At 43.4% G+C, this 23,740-nt stretch overlaps 2 protein-coding genes across 12 annotated transcripts in view; one reads left to right on the forward strand and one right to left on the reverse strand.

Annotated features, from left to right (window-relative positions):
• Window positions 1–20,618, reverse strand: part of NUP58 (nucleoporin 58) — a 64,140-nt gene extending 43,522 nt beyond the window's left edge. For 4 of the 5 annotated variants that reach the window (XM_060191730.1, XM_060191727.1, XM_060191729.1 and 1 more), the window contains exons 1-4: window positions 20,329–20,618; window positions 5,569–5,708; window positions 4,557–4,592; window positions 1,483–1,632 (exon numbers count right to left, since the gene is read on the reverse strand). In XM_060191730.1, the coding sequence (XP_060047713.1) occupies window positions 1,483–1,632; window positions 4,557–4,592; window positions 5,569–5,708; window positions 20,329–20,435 (433 nt within the window). In that variant the 5' untranslated portion in view covers window positions 20,436–20,618. The remainder of the gene's footprint in view (window positions 1–1,482; window positions 1,633–4,556; window positions 4,593–5,568; window positions 5,709–20,328) is intronic. The other variant, XM_007528612.3, reaches the window with a different exon arrangement.
• A 1,431-nt stretch (window positions 20,619–22,049) lies between these two features.
• Window positions 22,050–23,740, forward strand: part of MTMR6 (myotubularin related protein 6) — a 48,992-nt gene continuing 47,301 nt past the window's right edge. For 2 of the 7 annotated variants that reach the window (XM_060191731.1, XM_060191735.1), the window contains exon 1: window positions 22,053–22,216. In XM_060191731.1, the coding sequence (XP_060047714.1) occupies window positions 22,193–22,216 (24 nt within the window). In that variant the 5' untranslated portion in view covers window positions 22,053–22,192. Of the gene's footprint in view, window positions 22,217–23,740 lie in introns of all 7 variants that reach the window. The other 5 variants (XM_007528614.3, XM_060191733.1, XM_060191736.1 and 2 more) reach the window with 4 other exon arrangements.

Consider the following 23,740-nt stretch of genomic DNA (forward strand, 5'->3'; position numbering starts at 1 on the left):
GTATATGTTATTAAATAAATAAAATATTTAAAAGAAAGAAAAATAGGTTAACATTTTACTACTCGAATCCCATTCTGCTTGGTCTTGTAAAGACCTTTTTTAAAAATATCCTAAGCTGCTTTGTCACAACTCTCTGAAATTCCTTGAAGAATACAGTGGTTAGAATTCATATTTAAAAAAAAAAAAGAATTCATATTTAAGGGAGTCAGGTAAGAGCACAGCAGGTTAAGTGCAGGTGCTGCAAAGCGCAAGGACCTGTGTAAGGATTCCACTTGGAGCCCCTGGCTCCCCACCTGCAGGGGAGTCGATTCACAATCGGTGAAGCAGGTCTGTAGGTGTCTTTCTCTCCCCACATCTGTCTTCCCCTCCTCTCTCCATTTCTCTGTCCTACCCAACAATGACAACATCAATAACAATAATACCTACAACAATAAAACAAGGGCAACAAAGGAAACAAATAAATAAATAAATATTAATTTTAAAAAATTCATATTCAGGTTCTAGGGATTTGGGCGGTAGCACAACGGGTTAAGCGCACGTGGCGCAAAGCGTTAATGGACCAGCGTATGGATCCCGGTTTGAGCCCCTTGCTCCCCACCTGCAGGGGAGTCACTTCACAGGTAGTGAAGCAGGTGTGCAGGTGTCTATCTTTCTCTCCCCGTCTTCCCCTCCACTCTCCATTTCTGTCTGTCTTATCCAACAACGATGACATCAATAACAACAACAAAACAAGGGCAACAAAAAGGAATAAACAACTAAATATTAAAGAAAAAAAAGAAGAAAAAAAGAATTCATATTCAGGTTCTACAGACTATGAAAATAAGAGGTTCACTTGTCCTTGCAATGAATCCTGTCCAAAACCTGGGTGATAAATAGGTGTACTTTCTTTTATAAAGTCAAGAAGCATTCAACTAAAGAGGATCTGCTAACTTCAACATTAAATTTAATTAATTTTAATTCAGGTTACTTAAGTCCTTTCACTTTCCTTTTTCTTTTCCACAAGATTAGAACCCTTCACATATATGCTTTCACTCCTCCCAGGCCAGCTTTTTCATTCAGATAGAGACAGAGAGAGGGTGAGATACTGCAGTCCCAGAACCTCATCTAGTCCCATGTAGTGCACCAGGGCTACATACACTTGGGCCTCATGAATGACAAAGCAGGGCATGCAGCACATGCTCTATCTCATGAGGAAGATATCTCTTCAGCCCCTTTCACATTATTTACTGACACTGAGATTCAAGATAAAGTGTAATCCCAATTACTCACATTCCCTTTGGCATATTAAATATAAAGTACTGATATTTCAGTACCTTTTTGGTTTAACATTCCCTCAGTCCAACACTGACCTTTACAAATCTATATGTTCACAGATCTAAATTGCTGAATGACTGAACTAAATCTTCACAAACCGAAGCTATGTTCTTCACAAGCTAGTTATAAAAATTAATATGAAATGCAACTTTTTCCAATTCTGCTTACCTGCTGGGGTTGATGTGAGAGCAGAAGAAAGAGTCAGACCACTAGATGAGGTAGAAGTAATAGGGAGAACAAATGGTGTGGCAGATGCTGCAGGCTTATTAAAACCTAAACTGAAACCTGTTGTAGATGCAGATGTAGTGGCTGGAGTTCCTGTTAAAAGTGAACAAATAAAAAGCTTTTATTTTTTCATAACTGCTTATGTATATCAGTTGCAATAAGGGCCCCTGAAAGTTTGAAATTTAAGTCAGGATCCAATCATGGATCTACTGCTGAAAAGATAAGCCTATGCGTCAGGAAGTGGTACATCTGGTTGAGTTCACACATTACAGTATGCACAAGTGTTCAAGCCTTTGGTCCCACCTGCAAGGAAGAAGTTTCATGAGGTGGTCCAGGAGACGGCGCAGGGGATGAGGCATTGGACTCTCAAGCATGAGGTCCTGAGTTCAATCCCCAGTAGCACATGTACTAGAGTGATGTCGGATTCTTTCTCATTAATAAATAAGAGGAGGTGGTAGAGAAGCAGTGAAACAGTGCTACAGGGTCTCTCACCCATCTATTTAGCCCCCCAAACTAAATAAATAAAAGAAAAAGAGCCCAACAAATTGGGGGGGAGACAACCTAATCAATGCAGATACTGAAATCCAACTTCAGCTCCACTTACCAAGTTACCTAAAAGCTTTGCCTTCCGACCCCTTATATTCAGCAGAAAAAGAAAAACAATGCTGCCTCTTCTCGTTTGTTGTTGCTGTCACCAGGTATATCACTAGGATTTGAGACCTGCATGACAACACCGTCACTCCTAGTGGCTATTCCCCCCCCTTAGTGATTTTTCTGATAGAAGATGAGAAAGAAACAAAGTGAACGATAACACTGGCATTGCTCCACTGTTTGTGAAGCTCCCCCCACGCAGGTGGGGACTGTGAGCTTGAACCCAGATCCTGGATAGTGGTCAGAGTATGCACATTACTAGTGTGCCATCACCTGGCCCCTCCAATGACCTATCTCTACTGCTTAACATCCTCACGTACTTGTGCTAACTCCCAACTCTTATCTCTTGGTGTCCAGTGCATTATCTGTGATGCCACCTTCCAAGCTTTTGTTCATCTTTCTTGCTTGCTTTCTACCTTGTGTTCATAGTGACTTACAAGACTGTAGGATTCGAGTGTAGTTCCACACTACACACACCACCAGTTTGTGTCCCCACCCTCCTATCTCCCAAAGATAACCACCACAGTTTTCACAAGTCTTAAAAATAATCTGCTTGCTCCCCTCTCCAAAGTTTATGTGCATCAGTTCTCTAGATTCCACGAGTGAAACCACCCAGTAGTTGTCTTTCATTGCTGTTCTTATTTCACTAAGCATAATCACGTCCAGTTCCATTCATCTGGATGGAACTGCTCACTTCTTAAATGATACTAACTGCCAATGCTTCCACTCATGCTCCCTTCCCAAAGACATCTACCACTTTCAGAATTTCAACTCAAGATACATGTCTACCTGAGCATCTACTGACTAGCTCTGCCTGGTTGTTTGTGTGCTCGTGCCATCCATCCATCCATCCATCCATCCATCCATCCATCCATCCATCCATCTATCCATCATTTCTTACTAAATAAATAACGGCGGCCAGTTGGTGGGACACCTGGTTGAGCGCACATGTTACAATGTGAAAGGACATGGGTTCTAGTCCCTGGTCCCCACCTGCATGGGGAAAGCTTTGCAAGTAGTGAGGCAAGACGCAGGTATCTCTCTATCCCCCCCTCTCTAGCACCCCTTCCCTCTCGGTTTCTGGCTGTCTATATCCAATAAATAAAGATAATAAAAAAAAATTAAATAAATAGATACTGGGAGTAGCAGATTTGTCATGTGGGCAGCAAGTTCCAATGATAATTCTGGTGGCAACATAAAGAAGAGAAATTATGTACAAATTCTACAATCTTAAAACATAAAGAAACCCAACTGAGGGTGGGGGTTATACAAACAGACTCTCATGCCTGAGGCTCCAAGTTCCCAGGTTCAATCCTCTGCCCTACTATAAGCAAGAGCTGAGCAGTGCTCTGGTAAAAACAAACAAATAAAACAACCCCAACTGCTTATCTTGGTGGCTCCAAAGCCTACTGAAAATATTAGTGGTGAATCCCCAGCTCGACCATAAACAGGAGCAGAGCAGTAGTCTGCTTTCTCTATATCTTTTTTGTATGTGTATGTATGTGTGTGTGTGTATATGCATATATATATGTACATATATATCTTTTCTTCCTTTTAATTTTTAAATTTTTATTATTACCTTATTTATTGGATAGAGTCAGCCAGAAATCAAGAGGAAAAGGACTGACAGAGGGGGAGAGAGACAGAGAAACACTTGCAGTGCCACTTCACCACTCGCAAAGCTCCCCCACCCCACAGGTGAGGAGTAGGGGCTCAAACCTGGATCCTTGTGCACTGTAACATGCACTCAACAAGGTGCACCACCACCCGGCTCCTGTCTGGATTTCTCTAATTGAAATAAAGTAATTAAAAATAAAGAAAACATTAATAATGAATAAATACACCTTCTATTAATAAAGGTAAATAGCACCTAACTGATGAGGGCCTGTCAATATTTCAATTAAAACAACTATTATTTTTTTTTTATTTCAGGGAGTCGGGCGGTAGCGCAGTAGGTTAAGTGCACGTGGCGCAAAGTACAAGGACCAGCACAAGCATCCCAGTTCGAGCCTCCGGCTCCCCAACTGAAGAGGAGTCACTTCACAAGCAGTGAAGCAGGTCTGCAGGTGTCTATCTTTCTCTTCCCCCGCCTACATTTCTCTATCCTATCCAACATCAATAACAACAACAACAATAACTACAACAATAAAACAAGGGCAACAAAAGGAAAAATAAATTAAAAAAATTTTTTAAAAATTTATTTCAGCCTAAGAAGTAGTGCAGTGGATAAGGTACTGATCTCAAACATCATGTTCTAAGTTAAATCTACAGGATTGCCATGTGCCATTTATGCTCTCTCGTTAATTAGTAGGAAAGAAAGAAAAGTAGGAAAGCATAGATTGGGATTTTATTCAGAAAAGTCTTACCTAGAGTTAATCCTGTAGCTATAGTTGTTGCTATTCCTGGGACAAAAAGAGAAGTAAATGTGATTATTAATGGCAGATGATATTCTTCTGATTAATTTTCCCTAAGAATAAGACACAGAATCACCTTCACTGAGTAGTAACACTACTAGTCAGAACAATACGTATCCCAATATATTCCAGCAGAACCACTAATACATTCTTCTTGCAGCACTGGTATTCATAATATAAGCTCAATATAGTCTGACAAAAGTAGGAGTTAGTTAATGGCAGCTTCAGTGAAATATATCTTTAGCATATAATAAAATATCTTGGTTTGGGGCTGGGGAGATGGCATAATAGATATGCAAAAAGACTTTCATAACTGAGGCTTTGAGTTCCTAGGTTCAATCCCCAGCACCACCACAAAGCAGAGCTGAGTGGCACTCTAGTATTAAAAAATAAATAAATAAAATAAAAAGTTAAGGAAAAAAAAATCAAAAATTGTGGTCTAGGATGTGGCCACCACAGTAGATAAATCAGCACTGGAGACATGAGGTTCAGAGGTCAATCCTGGCAACACACTTTTATTCATTATATATAAAAGGAGATTCTTTTTTAATATGATTTTCTTTTTTAAAACTTTTTTATTTACTTTATTTCATAGAAAGAGATAAACAGAGAGAGTGTACTCGAGAAGTAGAAATAGAAAAAGATCAGAATACTGTTCAGCTCTGGCTTATGGTGGTGGTGGGGACTGAGCCTGGAACCTCAGAACCTCAGGCATGGAAGTTTTTTGCCAAAACATTATGCTTCTTCCCCTGCCTGAGATGTCTTTTAAATGGGTGCTTTCCTTCCTTACACAAGCAAACTCACAGCCCATTACTTGGTCTACCAAGGGTTCTTAATATCACATTTTTTTCTTTCAACTTAAGAGTCACTCTTGTAAAGGAAGGAGCTATCAGATAGAGCCTGCAAAGAACAAATATCCCAAACCTACTCCCTCATGTTACCCTCCAAATATGACAATTCTTACCTGTATTTGTTCCTCCTAGAGTGAACCCAGTGGAAGGTTTAGATCCAAAGAGTCCAGCACCAAAACCAGAAGAAGCAGATGTAGTTGCTGGAGCTGTAGTGCTTCCAAGAGTTCCAAAACTGAGTCCCACAGAAGGGGTGCTTGTTTATTTAAAAACAAAATGAAACATAAAAATAGAAGTCTACTAGACCCGATTATTTAAGAAAAATAAAAACACTGTAAGGTCAATTACTTTATTTCACTTAATAAGTCTAATGCATCTCCATAGGATACAAAAGGAACTAATAATTTACATTTAATTAAGTGCAAATATTTCTGTTATCTTTAAAAATAAACCCACAAATGGTCTGTCAGAATTGTGTGGGCACACAAAGCTCTACTGAAGGGCTGAGGGGATAGCATAATGGTCATGCAGAAAGTCTTCCAAGCCTGAGGCAACAAATATCCCAGGTTCAATTCCCAAAACTATCATAAGCCAGAGGTGTGCAGTGTTCTGACACATACATGCACACGTGCACACACAGACACACACACACACGAAAGCTCTAGCAAAATGTTGGCAACATGAAAAATAAGGTAGTTAAAACAGACCCATATTTAAAATTAGTTTTGTGATCCAGAAAGTGATTCAATGGATAATGTGTTGGATTCTCAGCTGGCTAACGAACTCACTTAGATAGTATGCTGCTTGGCCGTGAGTGTGATCCAGGCTTGAGTCCAGCCATATTGTATTGAAGGAAGCTTCGGTGTTGTGGTCTCTTTCTGTCACTCTCTGCCTCCCAAACATGAGATTCTGAGTTCTACCCCAAGCATTTCATGTGCCGCCTGACTGATGCTCTAGTCCTTTCCCACTCATAACCACGGTTCTTTCACTACATAAATAGAATCGGTCTTGAAATGTAACAGTGCGGGAACTGGCAGAGCACACATAGGCAGGGGACCAGCTTCAGCGAGGTCCCACCTGTGGAGAGGAAGCTGCATGAGTAGTGGTGAAGGGCTTCAGATGACTCTCCTCTCTCCCTCCCTCTACCAAAGAGAAAAAGACAGAAGGAAGGAAGAAAGGAAGGAAAGAAAATAATGGTCAACAAGAATAGTGAAGTCACAGTGCAGGCACTGAGTCCTAGACATAACCCTGGTGGCAACAACAACAACAACAACAAACAGCCTGTAGCCGGGAGGTGGTGCAGTGGATGGTGCTGGGCTCTTAAAAGTAAGCTACTGATTTCAATCCCTAGCATCATACATGCCACAGAGGTACTCTCCTCTTGGTTTCTCTAATGAATAAACAAGTCAAAAAAAAAAAGTGGGAGTCAGGCGGTAGCACAGCGGGTTAAGTGCAGGTGCCGTGAAGTGCAAGGACTGGAGGAAGGATCCCGGTTCGAGCCCCCAGCTCCCCACCTGCAGGGGAGTCGCTTCACAAGTGGTGAAGCAGGTCTGCAGGTGTCTGTCTTTCTCTTCCCCTCCTCTCTCCCTTCTCTCTGTCCTATCCAACAATGACACCAATAACAATAACTACAACAATAAAACAAGGGCAACAAAGGGAATAAATTTTTAAAAAATCAGTCTTGGCTGTGTGGAGAGTCCGTAAACAAATAAAAATGAAATTATATTACGATCCAGCAATGCCACTCTTGGGCGTTTGTTTACCCAAAGGATATACAAATACTAATTTGAAGGGACATATGCACTCTCGTGTTCATAGTTTTGTTATTCATATTGTCAAAGAGTGGACGCCCTCTAAATGCCCATCAACAGATGACTGGCTGAAGAAGTTATGGGATGTACACTCCATGAAATACTACTCTGGAATCAAAAAAGATGATACTGTGTCCTGTGGGACAGAATGGATAGAACTGGAGGTGGTTACACCTATCAAAATAAGTAAAAAGATGGAAAACCAGATGGTTTCATTTATATGTGGAATCTAGAGAACTGATACAAATCTTGCAAAAAACAAAAACAAACAGAAGCTCTGGAGAAAGCATAAGGGTTATGCAAATGACTCATGCCTGAAGCTCTGAGGTTCAGTCCCTCAGCCAGAGCTGATCAGTGCTCTGGTTGCTCTCTCACTATCTTTCTCTCTCATTAAAATAAATAAAGTATTTAAAAAAAAGTAAACTGTTTCTAAGGCTTTGTGAGAACTATGGTGATTATCTTTGAGAAGTGGGAGGAGGAGGACACAGAACTTTAGTGGTTAGTGTAGTGTGGAACTATACACTGTAATCTTACAGTCTTAGATCCCATTATTAATCAAAAACTTAAAAAAAAAAAAAGTAAAGACTGCACCAAAGTAAAGACATGGTTGGGGGGGGGGGGTGTCGTTTCAGGTCCTGGTGCATGACCAAAGAAGCTTGGAAGCTTCATTGCTATGGTATCTTTCACTTTCCCTCTTTGTCTTTTGTCTCTATCTACAATAAAGTAAATTTTAAAATGTCAGTGTTGGGCTGACAAAACAGCAAGTTCACTTGGACTGGTTTGCCATGTACATGACCCAAGTTCAAGCCTGGCTCCCATCACATTAAAGAGTACTGTGGTTCTCCCCAGCAGCCACATCTCTTGGGGGAGGGGGGCAGACTGTAGTGCAAGGCAGGGCAGGGCAGAGGGAAGTCAGTCAGGAACAGTGAATCCCTGAAACACAAACACACATACCAGTCTTCAAGAAAAATATAAGCTACAGCAACTGAGATAAGCTTAGGCATCCCAAGTAATTATATATTTTGCTTTTACCAGTTTTTGTTCAAAAACGAAACCATTTATAACAGTGTTTTTGGTGTTTTTTTTTTTTTTTTCCTGTTCATTTCTGGCTTATGGTGGTTTATGAGATTGAACCTGAGCTGAGTGAGACCTTGGAGCCTTAGGCATGAGTCTCTTTGCATAACCATTTTGCTATCTTCCCTACCATTTATAATGACCATAAGAAATCCTATTAGAAAAAAAAAAAAGAAATACTATTAGATCATTTTTCTTTTTTTAAAAAAAATTCTTTTGTTGTCCTTGTTTTTTATTATTGTAGTTATTATTGTTGTTATTGATGTCGTCATTGTTGGATAGGATAGAGAGAAATGGAGAAAGGAGGGGAAGACAGACGGGTAGAGAAAGAGAGACACCTGCAGACCTGCTTCACTGCTTGTAAAGTGATTCCCCTGCAGGTGGGGAGCCTGGGGCTCGAACCAGGATCCTTACTCTGGTCCTTGAGCTTTGCGCCACCTGCACTTAACCCGCTGTGCTACCGCCCAACTCCCCACTTCCCTTTTTGAAATACTCATCCACAGTTCAGAATTCTAAATTCAGGTTCTCCAAATATTAACATAAAGGATAAACATACCCAAAAATAGAAAAGTTGTTTTTGCCAGCTCTTTATTACCATATTTATTAAGTTGGGTGGGTGCAACTAGGTACCTTGCCTTAAAAAAAAAAAAAAAAAGGCAGTACAAATTGGGGTTGGAGATAGGATAAGCACAGCCAAATTATTCACTGTCAACATTTTGTGTTTATTCATGACAGAATTTTTCCCATAAGAGTTTTTGAAAGTGGTCCGGGAGGTGGCACAGTGATAAAGCTTTGGACTCTCAAGCATGAGGTCCTGAGTTCAATCCCTGGCAGCACATGTACCAGAGTGATGTCTGGTTCTTTCTCTCTCCTCCGGTCTTTCTCATAAATAAATAAAATCTTTAAAAAAAAAAAGTTTTTGAAAGCTTAAAAATAGTTGGTGATAAGTGATATAAACAAAGTTCATAACTTTTCAGCTTTTCTTATCAAGCTTTAGATTAATATTCTGCTCTCTATAATAATAAGTCACGTTTGTCTGTTTTACCAGAACACTGGCTTATAGTGGTACAAGGACTGAACCTGAGACCTTGGAGCCTCAGGCATAGAACGCTTTAGTTAACCATTAAACTATTTTCCCCACCTACGAACAAATTATGAAAATGAGAAAAAAGGGGGGAGGGGCAGGTGATGGCACACCTGGTTATACGCACACATTACAGTGTGCAAGAACCCAAGTTCAAGCCCCTGGTCCCCAGCTGCAGGGGGAAAGCTTCATGGTGAAGCAGGGGTGCAGGGGTCTCTTTCCCTCTCTATATCTCTCCCACCCCTCTCAATTTCTGTCTCTATTCAATAATAGTTTTTTTTTAATGAGAAAAAAAGACAAATAATTTAACACTTTAAAAATTATTTAAGAAGATAGCAGCAACAAATGCTGGAGAGGCTGTGGGGACAAAGGAACCCTCCTGCACTGCTGGTGGGAATATCAATGAGAACTCTCAGAAGGCTAGAAGTGGACCTACCCTATGATTCTGCAATTCCTCTCCTGGGATATATCCTAAGGAACCAAGCATATCCATCCAAAAAGATGTGTGTATACCTATGTTCATAGCAGCACAAACTCTACTGTGTGCACTTAAGCCAGTGCGCCACTGTCAGACCCCCTGAAGCACAATTTGTAATAATAGTCAGAAGCTGGAAGCATCCTAGGTGTCCCACAACAGATGAGTGGCTGATTAAGTTATGGTCTATATACACAATGGAATACTACTCAGCTATTAAAAATGGTGATGTAACTTTTTAAAAAATATTTTATTTGTTCCCTTTTGTTGCCCTTGTTTTATTGTTATTATTATTATTTTAAATTTTATCTATTTATTAATGAGAAAGATAGAAGGAGAGAGAGAGAAAGAACCAGATATCACTCTGGTACATGTGCTGCTGGGGATTGAACTCAGGACCTCATGCTTGAGAGTCTAGTGCCTTAGCCACTATGCCACCTCCCAGACCACTGTTGTAGTTGTTGTTGTTGTTATTGATGTAGTCGTTGTTGGATAGGACAGAGAAAAATGGAGAGAGGAGGGGAAGGCAGAGAGGGGGAGAGAAAGACAGACACCTGCAGACCTGCTTCACCACCTGTGAAGCAACTCCCTGGCAGGTTGGGAGCCAGGGGCTTAAACTGGGATCCTTATGCAGGTCCTTGCACTTTGCGCCACGTACTCTTAACCTGCTGCGCTACCACCGGACTCCCGTGATTTAACTTTCTTCACCCCATCTTGGATGGAGCTTGAAGGAATCATGCTGAACTAAGTCAGAAAGAGAAGGATGTATATAAGATTGTTAAAGGGATGGGTGGGGGGCAGCATTTCCTGCTCCCCCATCTTAAGGGTTTTTTTTTTTTCTCAGCAAAGAACTGAAGGGAAAAGCATGATTATCCATGTAAATTAAATTCTTATTAGAAAACACAATACATGGGGGCTGGGCGGTAGCGCAGAGGGTCTTTAATCACACATGGAGCGAAGCACAAGGACCAGCGTCAGGATCCCAGTTCGAACACCTAGCTCCCCACCCGCAGGGGGATTGTTTCACAGGGGGTGGAGGTCTGCAGGTGTCTGCCTTTCTCTCTTCCTGTCTATCAAATCCAACAACAACAGCTATAACAACAATAACAATAACTACAAGGGCAACAAAATGAGAAAAATGGCCTCCAGGAGAGAGGATTTGTAGTGCAGGCACCAGCCCAATCGATAACCCTGGAGGCAAAAAACAAAACAAAACACGAAGACTTATACATGTTATGGCATGAGGGGGGGGCCTTACATTCTTGCTGGTCACATGGTAGTCCTGGAAAGAGAGCTCACCAAAAGTTCACCACTTTTAAAGCTAAAGCCCCCCCACCCCACCCCTCCGGACGCCCATAACCACTCCTACACTCCTATTTCCCAGTGGTACCTTCACTCCTTCAACAGGATTATCTCATTCACAGACAGAAATTGAAAAACAAAACCAGAAGGGAAAACACTAAGCAGAACTTAGACTGGAGTTGGTGTACTACACCAAAGAAAAACACCTAGAGGGCAGGGGGGTGAGGACCCAGTTTCTGGAACAAGATGGCAGAGGACCTAGTGGGGGTTGAATTATTCCATGGAAAACTGGGAAATGTTATGCGTGTACAAACTATTGTATTCTACTATAAACCATCAATCCCCCAATTAAAAAAATTTAAAGTTATTTAAGAGACTAAGAGAGATTATAGGAAGTCGGGCGGCAGTGCAGTGGCGCGAAGCGCAAGAACCGGCGTAAGGATCCCGGTTGGAGGCCCCGGCTCCCCACCTGCAGGGAGTCGCTTTACAGGCGGTGAGGCAGGTCTGCAGGTGTCTGTCTTTCTCTCTGTCTTCCCCTCCTCTCTCCATTTCTCTCTGTCTCTGTCCTATTCGACAACGACGACATCAAGAACAGCAATAACTACAAGAAGAAAACAAGGGCAATAAAGGGAAATAAATAAATATTTTTAAAAAAGAGAGAAATTATAAAAACATATAAAAGGAAATCCCACACTCAACAATATTTATACACCTTATATTTGGGAGCGACTCTCTTCCCTGATCCAGTTTTCTAGCCCTTTTTCCAGCCATGACATCATCTCCCCAGGCAGTATCTTGGGTCCACCTGCATATCAGATGTCAGGCTCAGGAAAAAACAAAACAAAACTAGTAGTCATGGGCTCTTTGGAATATAACTAAAATAGGCCTACTATCTACAAAACAGAGACCCCCAACTCTTCATCTGCACTATTCCAGCCTTTAGGTTCATGATTAGTTAACAATTTGTTTGACTTTATATGTTAACTTTTTTCAGCTACCAGGTTCCAGATGCTACCATGATGCCAACCGGACTTCCCTGAGCAGACGAACCCATCAATGTGTCCTGGAGGCCCGCTTCCCCAGAGTCCTGCCCCACTAGGGAAAGAGAGACAGGCTGGGAGTATGGATCGAACTGTCAACGTCCACATTCAGCAGGGAAGCAATTACAGAAGCCAGACCTTCCACCTTCTGCACCCCATAATGACCCAGGGTCCATACTTCCATAGGGATAAAGAATAGGTAAGCTATGGGGGGGGGGGGGCGGGGGGAGTTCTGGTGGTGAGAACTGTGTGGAGTTGTACCCCTCTTATCCTATGGTTTTTGTCAGTGTTTCCTTTTTATAAATAAAAATTAAAATAAAAAAGATGTCAAGTCAGAAAAAGAAAAAAGAAAAAAAGAAAATCCCATTCATCCTATATTATTTTTCTTTCTGCCCTTCTATCTTGACATAAAACCTCATGACTAGCCTGTTTCTGTCTGTCTCTGTGTGTGTGTGTTGAGAGAAATAGAGAAACACCAGAGTACTGCTCATTTCTAGCTTCTAGGGATTGAACCCAGGACTGTAGACTCTCAGAAATGAAAGTCTTTTGCATAGTCATTATGCTATCTCCCCAACTCCAATTATCAGCTTTTAAAGAGCTTAAAAGCATCACTCCATATATATAGTTCTATAAAGATGGTACAGGGTGACAATTTCACTCAATAAGTTACTAATTTATTACTACTTTCCTACTGTTATTAAGCGTGCTACCCTTGGCATTGGTTGGTGGCATACCTAGTTGAACACACAAAGACCTGGGTTCAGGTATTTATTAAAGATCTTTACAGTGGTCCAGGAGGTGGCACAGTGGCTAAGGCCCTAGACTCTCAAGCATGAGGTCCTGAGTTCAATCCCTGGCAGCACATGTACCAGAGTGATGTCTGATTCTTTCTCTCTCTCCCCCTATCTTTCTCATAAATAAATAAACAAAATCTTAAAAAAAAAAAAAATCTTTACATATGCCAGTCCCCACCTTCAGAAGCTGTGAAGCAATGCTGGAGGTGTCTCTCTTCCTCTTCCTTGCTAATTTTTCTCTGTCCTAGCTAAATAAGTAAAATTAAAGAAAAACTGCTCCTACTGGTTAGATTAGAGAAACAGCTCACTTGCATGGTGTGCTGCTTTACCATATGCAAGGCCCAGAGGTAAGTCCAGTCCCGGCTACACTGAATCAAGTTTCAGTGCTGTGGCCTCTCTCTGCCTGTTTCTATTTAGGTGTCACTGACAACTGAATCACATTTAACTGAATGAAGATATTTTTAAAAAACACTGACAAATTTTAAAGATATCAAATTACTAAAAGTTATTATGTATCCCTAGTCACAAATAACTGATAATTTTAACAAATAATTTTACTGCTACTCTGTAAATATACAAAAGATAAATACAGTAAAAGTATATATTTTAGACAATGAATTATATGTTGAAATTTCTTAACAAATTAATATAACCTGAGACACAGGAAGTGTTTTATAACTATAGTTGAAAACATTACCAAAGAAACTCATCAAAGTGAAATCTCATGGGGCAGGTGGTGACTCACCCAGTAGAGCACACAGGTTACCACCATGTGTGAGGATGTGGGTTCAACTCCTACCCCCACCCCAGCTCCACCTGCAGGGGGGGAAGCTTCATGCATGATGGAGTACTACAGGTGTCTCTGAGTATGTCTCCCTCTCTCTCCTTCCTCTCATCCTTTATCAGAAAGGAGGGAGGAAAAAAAGCCCATTTTTTTAAAGCAGTTATTTTTTTTTAATTGGGGGATTAGTGTTTTACAGTCAACAGTAAATACAACAGTTTGTACATACATAACATTTCTCAGTTTTCTACATAATACAACCCCCACTAGGTCCTCTGTCATCCTTTTCCAGGACCTGGACACTTCCCCCCACCAACTCCTGTCTTTTACTTTAATGCAACACACCAATTCCAGTTCAGGTTCTACTGTGTTTTCTCTTCTGATCTTGGTTTTGTTTTGTTTGTTTGTTTTTAAAGCAATATTTTACTCTACCAGAGAAACATATAAACAAGTGTAAATTGAAACACTAAGCCAGGTATTGGCTTGAACTCATTATTGAACTCCAGAAGTTCAAGAATATTATTTTACTTTCCTCAGTTTGTCTTGTGAATTTAGAAACTAACTGCTAACATTTATGAGGAAAGATGCTTAAGGAGCTGGGAGGTGGCATACTGGGTTAAGCACATAGTAAGAAAGATGCTTTATCTTTTTTACATGCTTTATTTGTAACATGCAATGACTATCTGAAGTAAATATATTATAATACTCCTCTAGATGTGAGAACCAAGACATGACCAAGGCTTGGAGATTAACTTCCCCTAACTGATTTACCTAAAGGCCAGAAACTAGGAGAGTCAGTTCTCCAAACCAGTGAGTGCTCTCAGACAGATATTAAACTCTCTTTTAAAATTGTATACACATTTTTCTAAAGCATGTGTAGCTTTCTTCTTATTGGGGGTTGGGTGGTAGTACACCAGGTTAAGCACACAGTGCAAAGCACTAGGATGGGCACAAGGATCCCGCTTCGAGCCCGACTCCCCACCTGTAGGGGGATCACTTCGCAAGTGGTCAAGCAGGTCTGCAGGTGTCTATCTTATCTTCCCCATCTCTCTCAATTTCTCTCTTATCCAAAAAACTGAAACAATGGCAACAGGAGCAGTTCAGGCACTGAGCCCTAGCAATAACCCTGGATGCGAAAAAGGAAAAATAAATAAATAAATAAAATGAATAATTTAAAAAAGATTTTTCATTAATTACAGATAGAGTGAAAGAGAACTAGAGTACCACTCTGGTACATGTAGAGCCAGGATCTGAATTTGAAAGCTCATGCTTGGTAATCCAATGTTTTATTCACTATGCCACCTTCTGGGGCAACAGTGTAAATTTTCTAGTTTATTATTTATAATCCAAGTACTTGCTTGACAAGTGTTTATTTAAAAAGTTTACATATGCCAGATATAATCATAGTGACTGAGGATGGGATGGTAAAAGACAGATCCTACTTCCAGTTTCTAAGTTTCTAGTCAGTGAGACAAGTAAAAGATCACTCACTTAAATATGTATTGAGCTACAGATGCTGAGTTTTCTAGATAAACAGCATAATGATATAAAGGTCTCCATGACTACTGGGATCAGACAATAAACAAAAAATATAACGAGTTGTCTACAACTTTGATAGGTGCTATGGTAAATGGCATTAATGATAAAAGTCTCCTTTACAGTAATGAGTCAGAAAAAACACCCTTGGAGGGGGTCGGACAGTAGTGCAGTGGGTTAAGCGCATGTGTCACAAAGCGCAAGGACCAGCAAAAGGATCCTGGTTCAAGCCCCCGGCTCCCCACATGCAGGGTAGTCGCTTCACAGGCGGTCAAGCAGGTCTGCAGCTGTCTATCTTTCTCTCCTCCTCCTCTGTCTTCCCCTCCTCTCTCCATTTCTCTCTGTTCTATCCAACAACGAACGACATCAACAACAACAATAATAACCAGTACAGTGGGTTAAGCGGACATAGTGCAAAGCGCAAGGACAGGCAGAAGGATCCTGGTTTGAGCCCCCAGCTCCCCACCCGCAGGGGAGTCGCTCCACAGGCGGTGAAGCAGGTCTGCAGGTGTCTATCTTTCTCTCCCCCTCTGTCTTCCCCTCCTCTCTCCATTCCTCTGTCCTATCCAACAATGACGACATTAATAACAACAATAATAACCACAACAACAGTTAAAAGACAACAAAGGCAACAAAAAGGAAAATTAAAAAAAATTTAAAAATTTAAAAACAACAACAAACAAACAAAAATCCCTTGGAGTCCCTCCAAAAAGCATTAACTTGGCACATGAAATAGATGGGAAGAAACCTAAATAAATCCACCTGAAGAGCTGACAGAAAGGTTATGTTGCCAGAGTACTCTTTTTCAAACTATGATCAGGACTCATTGGAGGATTATCAGATCACTCCTGCACATCATGACCAACATTAAAAACAAAATCCAGAGGCCAGGAGATAGCTCACCCCAGAAGAGCACACACCTTCTAGAGTATGAGGCTCTGGATTCAAGCCCCAGCATCACATGAGAGCGTGAGGGAGGGTGTGAATAGTGGTGCTGGGCTGCTATCCTGCTCTTCCTCTTTCTCAAAAAGAATGGAAAGAGTTGGGTCGGGTGGCCGTTCAACAGCGGTACTGCAAATGTTTGAGGAACTTAGGTTGGTTATGGACACTGCAGGGAAAAAAAAAGCCAAATGAAGATTAAGTATCTCTTTGAAATTTTTGTTTTAATCAGGGCATTGCTCAGGTCTGGCTTATAGTTGTGCCAGGCATTAAACTTGAAGCATGAAACTGAATTGCTGGAGCAGTTTGTTTTGCTTTTTTAAAAAATATTTATTTATTCATTCATTCCCTTTTGTTGCCCTTGTTTCATTGTTGTAGTTATTGATGTCGTTGTGTTGGACAGAGAGAAATGGAGAGAAGAAGGGAGGACAGAGAGGGGGAGAGAAAGACAGACACCTGCAGACCTGCTTCACTGCCTGTGAAGTGACACCCCCCCCCCCCCGCAGGTGGGGATCTGGGGGCTTGAACTGGGATCCTAAAGCCGGTCCTTGGCTTTGCACCACCTGCGCTTAACCTGCTGCGCTACCGCCCAACTCTGTTTTGCTTTTTGAAACTTTGCTAGTTTTTGTTTTGTTTGGATGTTTTCAATGCCTTTTTTTTTTTTTTTTTAACAATGACTCGGGATCATTTAACTGAAGCAAAGCAAGATAAAAAAATAGGCTCACGATAAATTTGAAATAAGTTTCAGACTATTTGGATCTTGAAAATCCTATTAAGATTGCCTGTTTTGGGGCCAGGTGGTGGCACACCTTACAAATGCACACATTACAGTGCACAATGACCAGGGTTTAAGTCCCTGATCCCCACCTGCAGGGGGAAAGCTTCATGACGGGTGAAGCAGGGCTGCAGGTGTGTCCCTCTGTATCCCTGCTCCCCTCTCAAATTCTTTGTCTCTATCCAATAATAAATAAATAAAAATAAAAAAGAAGATTGTTTAAACAGTGTAAAATGATTTAGGAGGGGCACAATGGAATTATTATTTTTGAGGCATTTTAAATTTTATTCTAGAAAATTGAGACCATTCACCTGTAAGGTGGGGGGGGGAGGCCCACAATGGAAATTTTAAATATCATTTTTTGGGGAGTCGGGCGGTAGCGCAGCAGGTTAAGTGCGTGTGTAAAGGTTAAGGACAGGTGTAAAGATCCCGGTTCGAGCTCCCGGCTCCCCACATGCAGGGGAGTTGCTTCACAGGTGTTGAAGCAGGTCTGCAGGTGTCTTTCTCCCTCTGTCTTCCCCTCCTCTCTCCATTTCTCTCTGTCCTAGCAATGACGACATCAATAACAACAAATAGTAACTACAACAATAAAAAAAAAAAGGGCAACAAAAGGGAAAATGAATAAATGTTTTAAAAAATCAATTTTGGCTAATGCAGCAAAGATTGATATAAATGTAGATTTTTGACATAGTAATCAGGATTTCAGTAAACTATTTGCCATAGGAGGGGAGGGAGCAGTTTTCACTTAACAAGTCTAAAGCCTGGAATGAATCATTAGCATTTTCTTTTTCTTTTCTTATCAAAGCATTGCTCAGCTCTGGCTTATGGAGATGCCAAGGACTGAATCTGGGACTCTAGTGCCACTGGCATGAAAATCATTTCGCATAACCATTATGCTATCTCCCCAGCCCCAGAAGCCTTTTCACAGGAATGTGGTCTTTAGGAAAGCAAGACTCTTTATCATCTAAAACAGGTAAAACCTAAAACAAAAGAGTGTGTTCAATAAATATTTGTTCCATGAAAGACAAGATCTTAGAACAAGGTGGTGTCATTGCAAATGAAGCATGTGGAAACTGCAAAACTAAAGTAATGGACCTTGCAGACAAAGGGTGTTAGGAGAATGTAAGTATTAAGGAGAACTCCCAGATTTCTGACTTGGACACACACACAATCACACACACACCTGGAGACACCCCCCCTTTTTAAACTGACTACACTCAGGTTCAGGAGGTGCCCCCTAGCAAAACACTGGACCTTCAAACATGAGGTCCTTAATCCCCAGCATCGACTGTGCCAGAGGGATGCTCTGGTTCTCTCTCCTAAACCATCTTTCACTATTAGTATTAAAATAAAAGGGGGGCCCGGAAGTAGCACACCTGATTGAGTGCACATGTTGCAATGCACAAGGACGTAGGTTCAGGCCCTGGTCCCCGCCTGCAGGAGGAAGATCTTGCAAGTGGTGAAGCAGTGCTGCAGGTGTCTCTCATTCTCCTCTCTACCTCTCCCTACCCTCTGGCTGTCTCTATTTAATAAAGTAAAAAAATTAAAAAAAAAATAATAATAGGGGACTGCAGAGACAGTATAGTGATTTTCAAAAAAAAAAACATTTCCTCTGAGGTCCTAGATTCGATTCCAAGACACTCCCCCCCCCCCCCCCCAGGCCAGAGCTGAGCAGCCTCACTTGGATGGAGCTGCGCTTTGGGTGTGTGCAACTCAGGCTGGAGCTTTGCCCCGTCGCTGAGGGAAGTGCTGGCATCTCTTTCATTCTGTCTCTCTACTTGTCTCTATCTAAAGATGAATTTTTAAAATAAGATAAAAACAACGCAGGAGTTGGGCGGTAGTTAAGCGCACATGGCGCAAAGCGCAAGGACCACCTTAAGGATCGCGGTTCGAGCCCCCGGCTCCCCACCTGCAGGGGAGTCGCTTCACAAGCAATGAAGCAGGTCTGCAGGTGTCTGTCTGTCTCTCCCCCTCTCTGTCTTCCCCTCCTCTCTCCATTTCTCTCTGTCCTATCCAGCAACGACGACATCAATAACAATAATAACTACAATAAAACAACAAAGGTGACAAAAGGGAATAAAAAAAAAAACGGGGAGTCGGGCTGTAGCTCAGTGGGTTAAGCGCAGGTGGCCAAAGCGCAAGGACCGGCCTAAGGATCCCGGTTCGAGCCCCCGGCTCCCCACCTGCAGGGGAGTCGCTTCACAGGCAGTGAAGCAGGTCTGCAGGTGTCTGTCTTTCTCTCCCCCTCTCTGTCGTCCCCATCCCTCTCCGTTTCTCTCTGTCCTATCCAACAACAACAATAACTACAATAATAAAACAAGGGCAACAAAAGGGAATATTAAAATAAATAAATAAATAACGGACCACCCTTTCAGGGGGGGCTTTTTTGTTGTTGTTTTTGTTTTTTACTTTTTAAACTACAACTACATCCTTCAACCTCGTGGGCATCCTGTCACTCTATAGACACTTTTTGATGAGCTCCACTTTCCTCTTTGAAGGCTCTATAGCTCTGATCGTCCTTAAAATGGTGTTTCGTGGCTTTAACCGTCTGTGGACCCCCACTAGCTATATTTTTGTCACCAACCGGGTTGTGGTGTGCCGGGCTGTGCGCACACCGAAGTGAAATAGTGACAAACACGCCGCCAAGGTTTTACAACTTCAGTAAAAGACAAAAGAGCCGCTGCCGGGACACTCACTAGTGAGACTTGAGCCACCGCTCAAGCCGTCGACTGAAATATAGTAATTTTTCAAAGAGGAGGATCCCCTGGAGACACAAAGACTTGGAAGATCCTTTAAATGAATCACGACACCATGACACTGCTGCCATGTCCAGAACCGGACACCCTGCGGCAGGATCTGAAGACTCGGGAGAAAGCTTCAGCTGTCCTCCTGCACCCTTCCTCCATTCCTTCCTCTCTCTCTCTCTCTCTCTCTCTCTCTCTTTCTCGGCCAGCCGGGCCGCTGCTCAGCCCCGGCTTACGGTGGTGCGGGGGACGAAACCCGAGACCCGGGAGCCTCAGGCAGGAGAGTCGGTTGGCACGACCACTGTGCTGTCTCCCCCACCCCTGAAGCTCTTTAGTAACTGGGTTTTTCTCCCTCACTGAAACCCCAAGGCCGACGAGCATCTCATCCATTCGTCCGGCTCTGCGCCTCAGGCGGGCGCTGTGGGGCAGAGAGCGGGGCGGTCCCGGCGCCCGGGGAGCTGCGGGGTCGGGGGTCGGGGGTCGAGGGTCGGGGAGCCGCGAGCGGGGGTCCGGGGAGATACCTGGACGCCGCGTTCCCGAAGGAAAAACCGCCGCCCGTGCTAGTCCCGCCAGCCGCCACTGTGGTGGAGCCCAGCGTGCCGGTGCCGAAGGAGAACCCTGTGGACATGGCGGCCCGAGGTTCGGCGTCGTGAGCGAGCGGAATGGGGTTTCGGACGCTCCTCCGGCTGGACTCACAGACCAGGCGGCGCAGGAAGCATGGTGCTCGCTTCGGGGCGACCTGGCGGGAACTCGCAGCCGCCGGCCGACACAAGGCCAGAGAGGGCGGAGCCACCGCGCGCCGCACGTTCCAGCGCTCGTCGCGCGCGCGCACGTAATCGGCCGGGAGGAGCCCGCTCCCCGCGCGGGGCACCTTGGGAAGGGCTGCGGAGTCCGGGCTGGGCGGGCTGGAGTCCACACGCAAAGAGCGGGCGGCAGCGGGGCAGCTGGAGCGCGCGTCCGGTCGTGTAGGACGCCCAGGGACGGAGCCAGCCTCGAAGCGGTGCTCCACGGTTGGCTATGGGGAGCTTTCCCTCCCTAAGCAGCAAATGACAGGAGCTAGGAAGACAGCATAATGGTTATGCAAAAGACTTTTAATACCCGAGGCTCAAAATCTCCCACGCCCAGTCTCCTGCAGCACCAGAAGCCAGAGCTGAGCAGCACTCGCCAAAAAAGTATAATAGTAATAATGCCAGGTGGTGGCTCAGTCAATAGTGCACACATGTCACCATGCACAAGGACACCACCAGTCCAAGCTCCGACCCCCACCGGTAGGGTCAGAAGCTACACAAGTGGTGAAACAGAGCTTCAGCTCTCTCTCTTTCTCCTCTCAATCTCTGCCTTCCCTCTCAATTCCTCTCTCCCTCTCTCTCTCTCTCTCTCTCTCTATATATATATATATATATATATATATATATATATGTAAAAAGGTTGTCTGAGAGGTGGCGCAGTGGATCAAACATGAAGTTCTGAGTTTGATCCCCAGCAGCACATGTACCAGAGTCATGTCTGGTTCTTTCTTCCTACTCCAACCCCTCTCATTAATAAATAAAAAGGGGGCCTGGCGGTAGCGCGGCAGGTGTCTATCTTGCTCCCTCCCTCTCTCCCTCCCCTTCTTCTCTCAATTTCTCTCTGTCCTAGCCAATAACATGGGGAAAAAAAATCTCCGTCAGGAGCAGTGGATTTATAGTCCTGGCACCGAGTCCCAGCGATAACCCTGGAGGCAAACAAAATAAAAACAAAACGAAACAAAAAACAACTCTTGTGAGTATGATGATAGACATGAATGACAAGCCATATCACCTAAACCACCAAATTCTTTTTACTCAGGAATGTCCATAGGATCCATTTTGAGCAGAGGAAAATCAGAGTTGTCTGTGATTTCCTGCTTTTGTGGTCCTAGATCAGATAGATGCTTTCCTGTCACAGAAGTTGGTTGGTCCGGGTGGGAGGTCCAAGAAGGATGACAGAGGACTTAAATGGGGTTGTATTGTTATATGGAAAACTGAGAAGTGTTATGCATGTACAAACTATTGTATTTACTGTCGAATGTAAGACATTAATTCCCCAATAAAGAAATTAAAATAAAAAGAAGTTGGTTGGTCCATAGTCCTACCAACAGGCGGCGCTATAGGATCTTGGTGATCCCGAATCCCGCGCCGCTCTCCTTCGCTGTGCTGACGCTCTGGCCCGCCACTCTGCGCCGCCTCTGTGGTTACCGAGTTTGGGGAAGTGTTGCTAGGAGACTGCCGGCTGCGCCTGCGCGATTGACGTTGCTGGGCACTGGCGAACCGGCGGGGGCTGCGGGGCTGGGTCACTGTGGCCGCCCAGCGTCTCTAGCTCTGGTGTGCGCCGGGGAAGCGGGCCCCTGGCAGACGTCTCTTTGGGATGGAGCACATCCGTACAACCAAGGTAGTCGGGCGCGGGTCTCCAACAGTGACGGAGCCTAGACTGGGGGCGATGGGAGGGAGCGGGCGGGTCTGCGGGGATGGCGGCCGGGCTGCGCAGGCCTCGGGTCCAGGGCGGAGCAGGATGTCACCCACTTGATGCCACGGTGCGGCTGACAGCTGCTTGGGATGCAGTCCCAGGAAATGCTCAGGGCGCTACACTTTCTTTGACAGCACAGATCATTGCGAAATAACACAGGATCACAAAAGTAGCGCGCCCCAGTTACAACAAATATATATATATATATATATATATATATATATATATATATTTGAAATACGATATATATATACATATATATATATGTATATATATATCGTATTTCAAAACTCAAAGTGAACTGCTTTAAGTTTATAGAGCTGTTTTGAACTTTTCAGTTTAGATGCTGTGGTCAAGAACTGACTGTAGCCTAGTCACTGTTATGACTTTGAAGCTGCGTGGGGACTCTGTCCAGTGACTTGTGCCCTGAGATCCACTCAGCTGCCCGCGGGCGGTGGGAGGTGGTGAGCGCCACGGTGCTGGAGAGAGTGTCGCCTTCAGGGCCACTTACCCCGCGTCACAGATGGCAAATTTTGGAGGAGCCGAAGTCGGGCCCCTCCCCACTTTCTCCGTGTCCAGTCATTTCAATCGTATTTCCGTCTCTGGGCTTCAAAAGTGGGTTGTCTTTAGTGTCACAGAGGGGAAGGGAAGGCCAGGCGGTGGCGCATCCGGTTATTGTCAAGTGGCAGGAGCTGGGTTCAAGCCTCCCATCCCCACCCGCAGGGGGATCTGCTTCGGGGCGGTGAAGCAGGCCTGCAGGTGGCTCTTTCTCTCCTCATGCTTGAGAGTTCAACTTTTATCTGCTACACCACCACCCAGCCCATACTAGAACTTGTTTTTTCAAGATCAGAAAAGAAAACACAAGTAGAACCTGAAATGGAATTGGCATATTGCACCAAAGTAAAAGACTCTGGGGTGGGTGGGTGGGGAGAATACAGGTCCATGAAGGATGATAAATGACATAGTGGGGGTTGTATTGTTATATGGGAAACTGGGGAATGTTATGCATGTACAAACTGTTGTATTTACTGTTGAATGTAAAACATTAATTCCCCAATAAAGGAATAATTTTTTTTAAAAAAGAACTTGTTTTTAACATTGCATATATTATACGTAATTCACACAATGAATTGATAGGTCCCCCCACACACACACACTGGAATCTTAATTAGGACAGTCAAGTGGAACATTAAATTGATCTCTCTAGCATGGAAGTCTCAAACTACTTTTATCTTTACCAGAGCACTTGCTCACCTCTGGTTTATGGTAGTGCGGGGGGGGGGGGGGGGGGGGATTGAACCTGGGACTTTGGAGCCTCATGCATGAGAGTCACTTTGCATAACCATTATGCTATCTACTCCTGTCCAGTTCTTTCATTCTTTTGAAAACTTTGTACCATTTTTCTAACATCTAAAATATTCTGGCATCCTACGAATTTATTTAAAATGA

Source organism: Erinaceus europaeus, chromosome 5 (genome assembly GCF_950295315.1).
Source record: "Erinaceus europaeus chromosome 5, mEriEur2.1, whole genome shotgun sequence".
Taxonomy (NCBI): Eukaryota; Metazoa; Chordata; class Mammalia; order Eulipotyphla; family Erinaceidae; genus Erinaceus; species Erinaceus europaeus.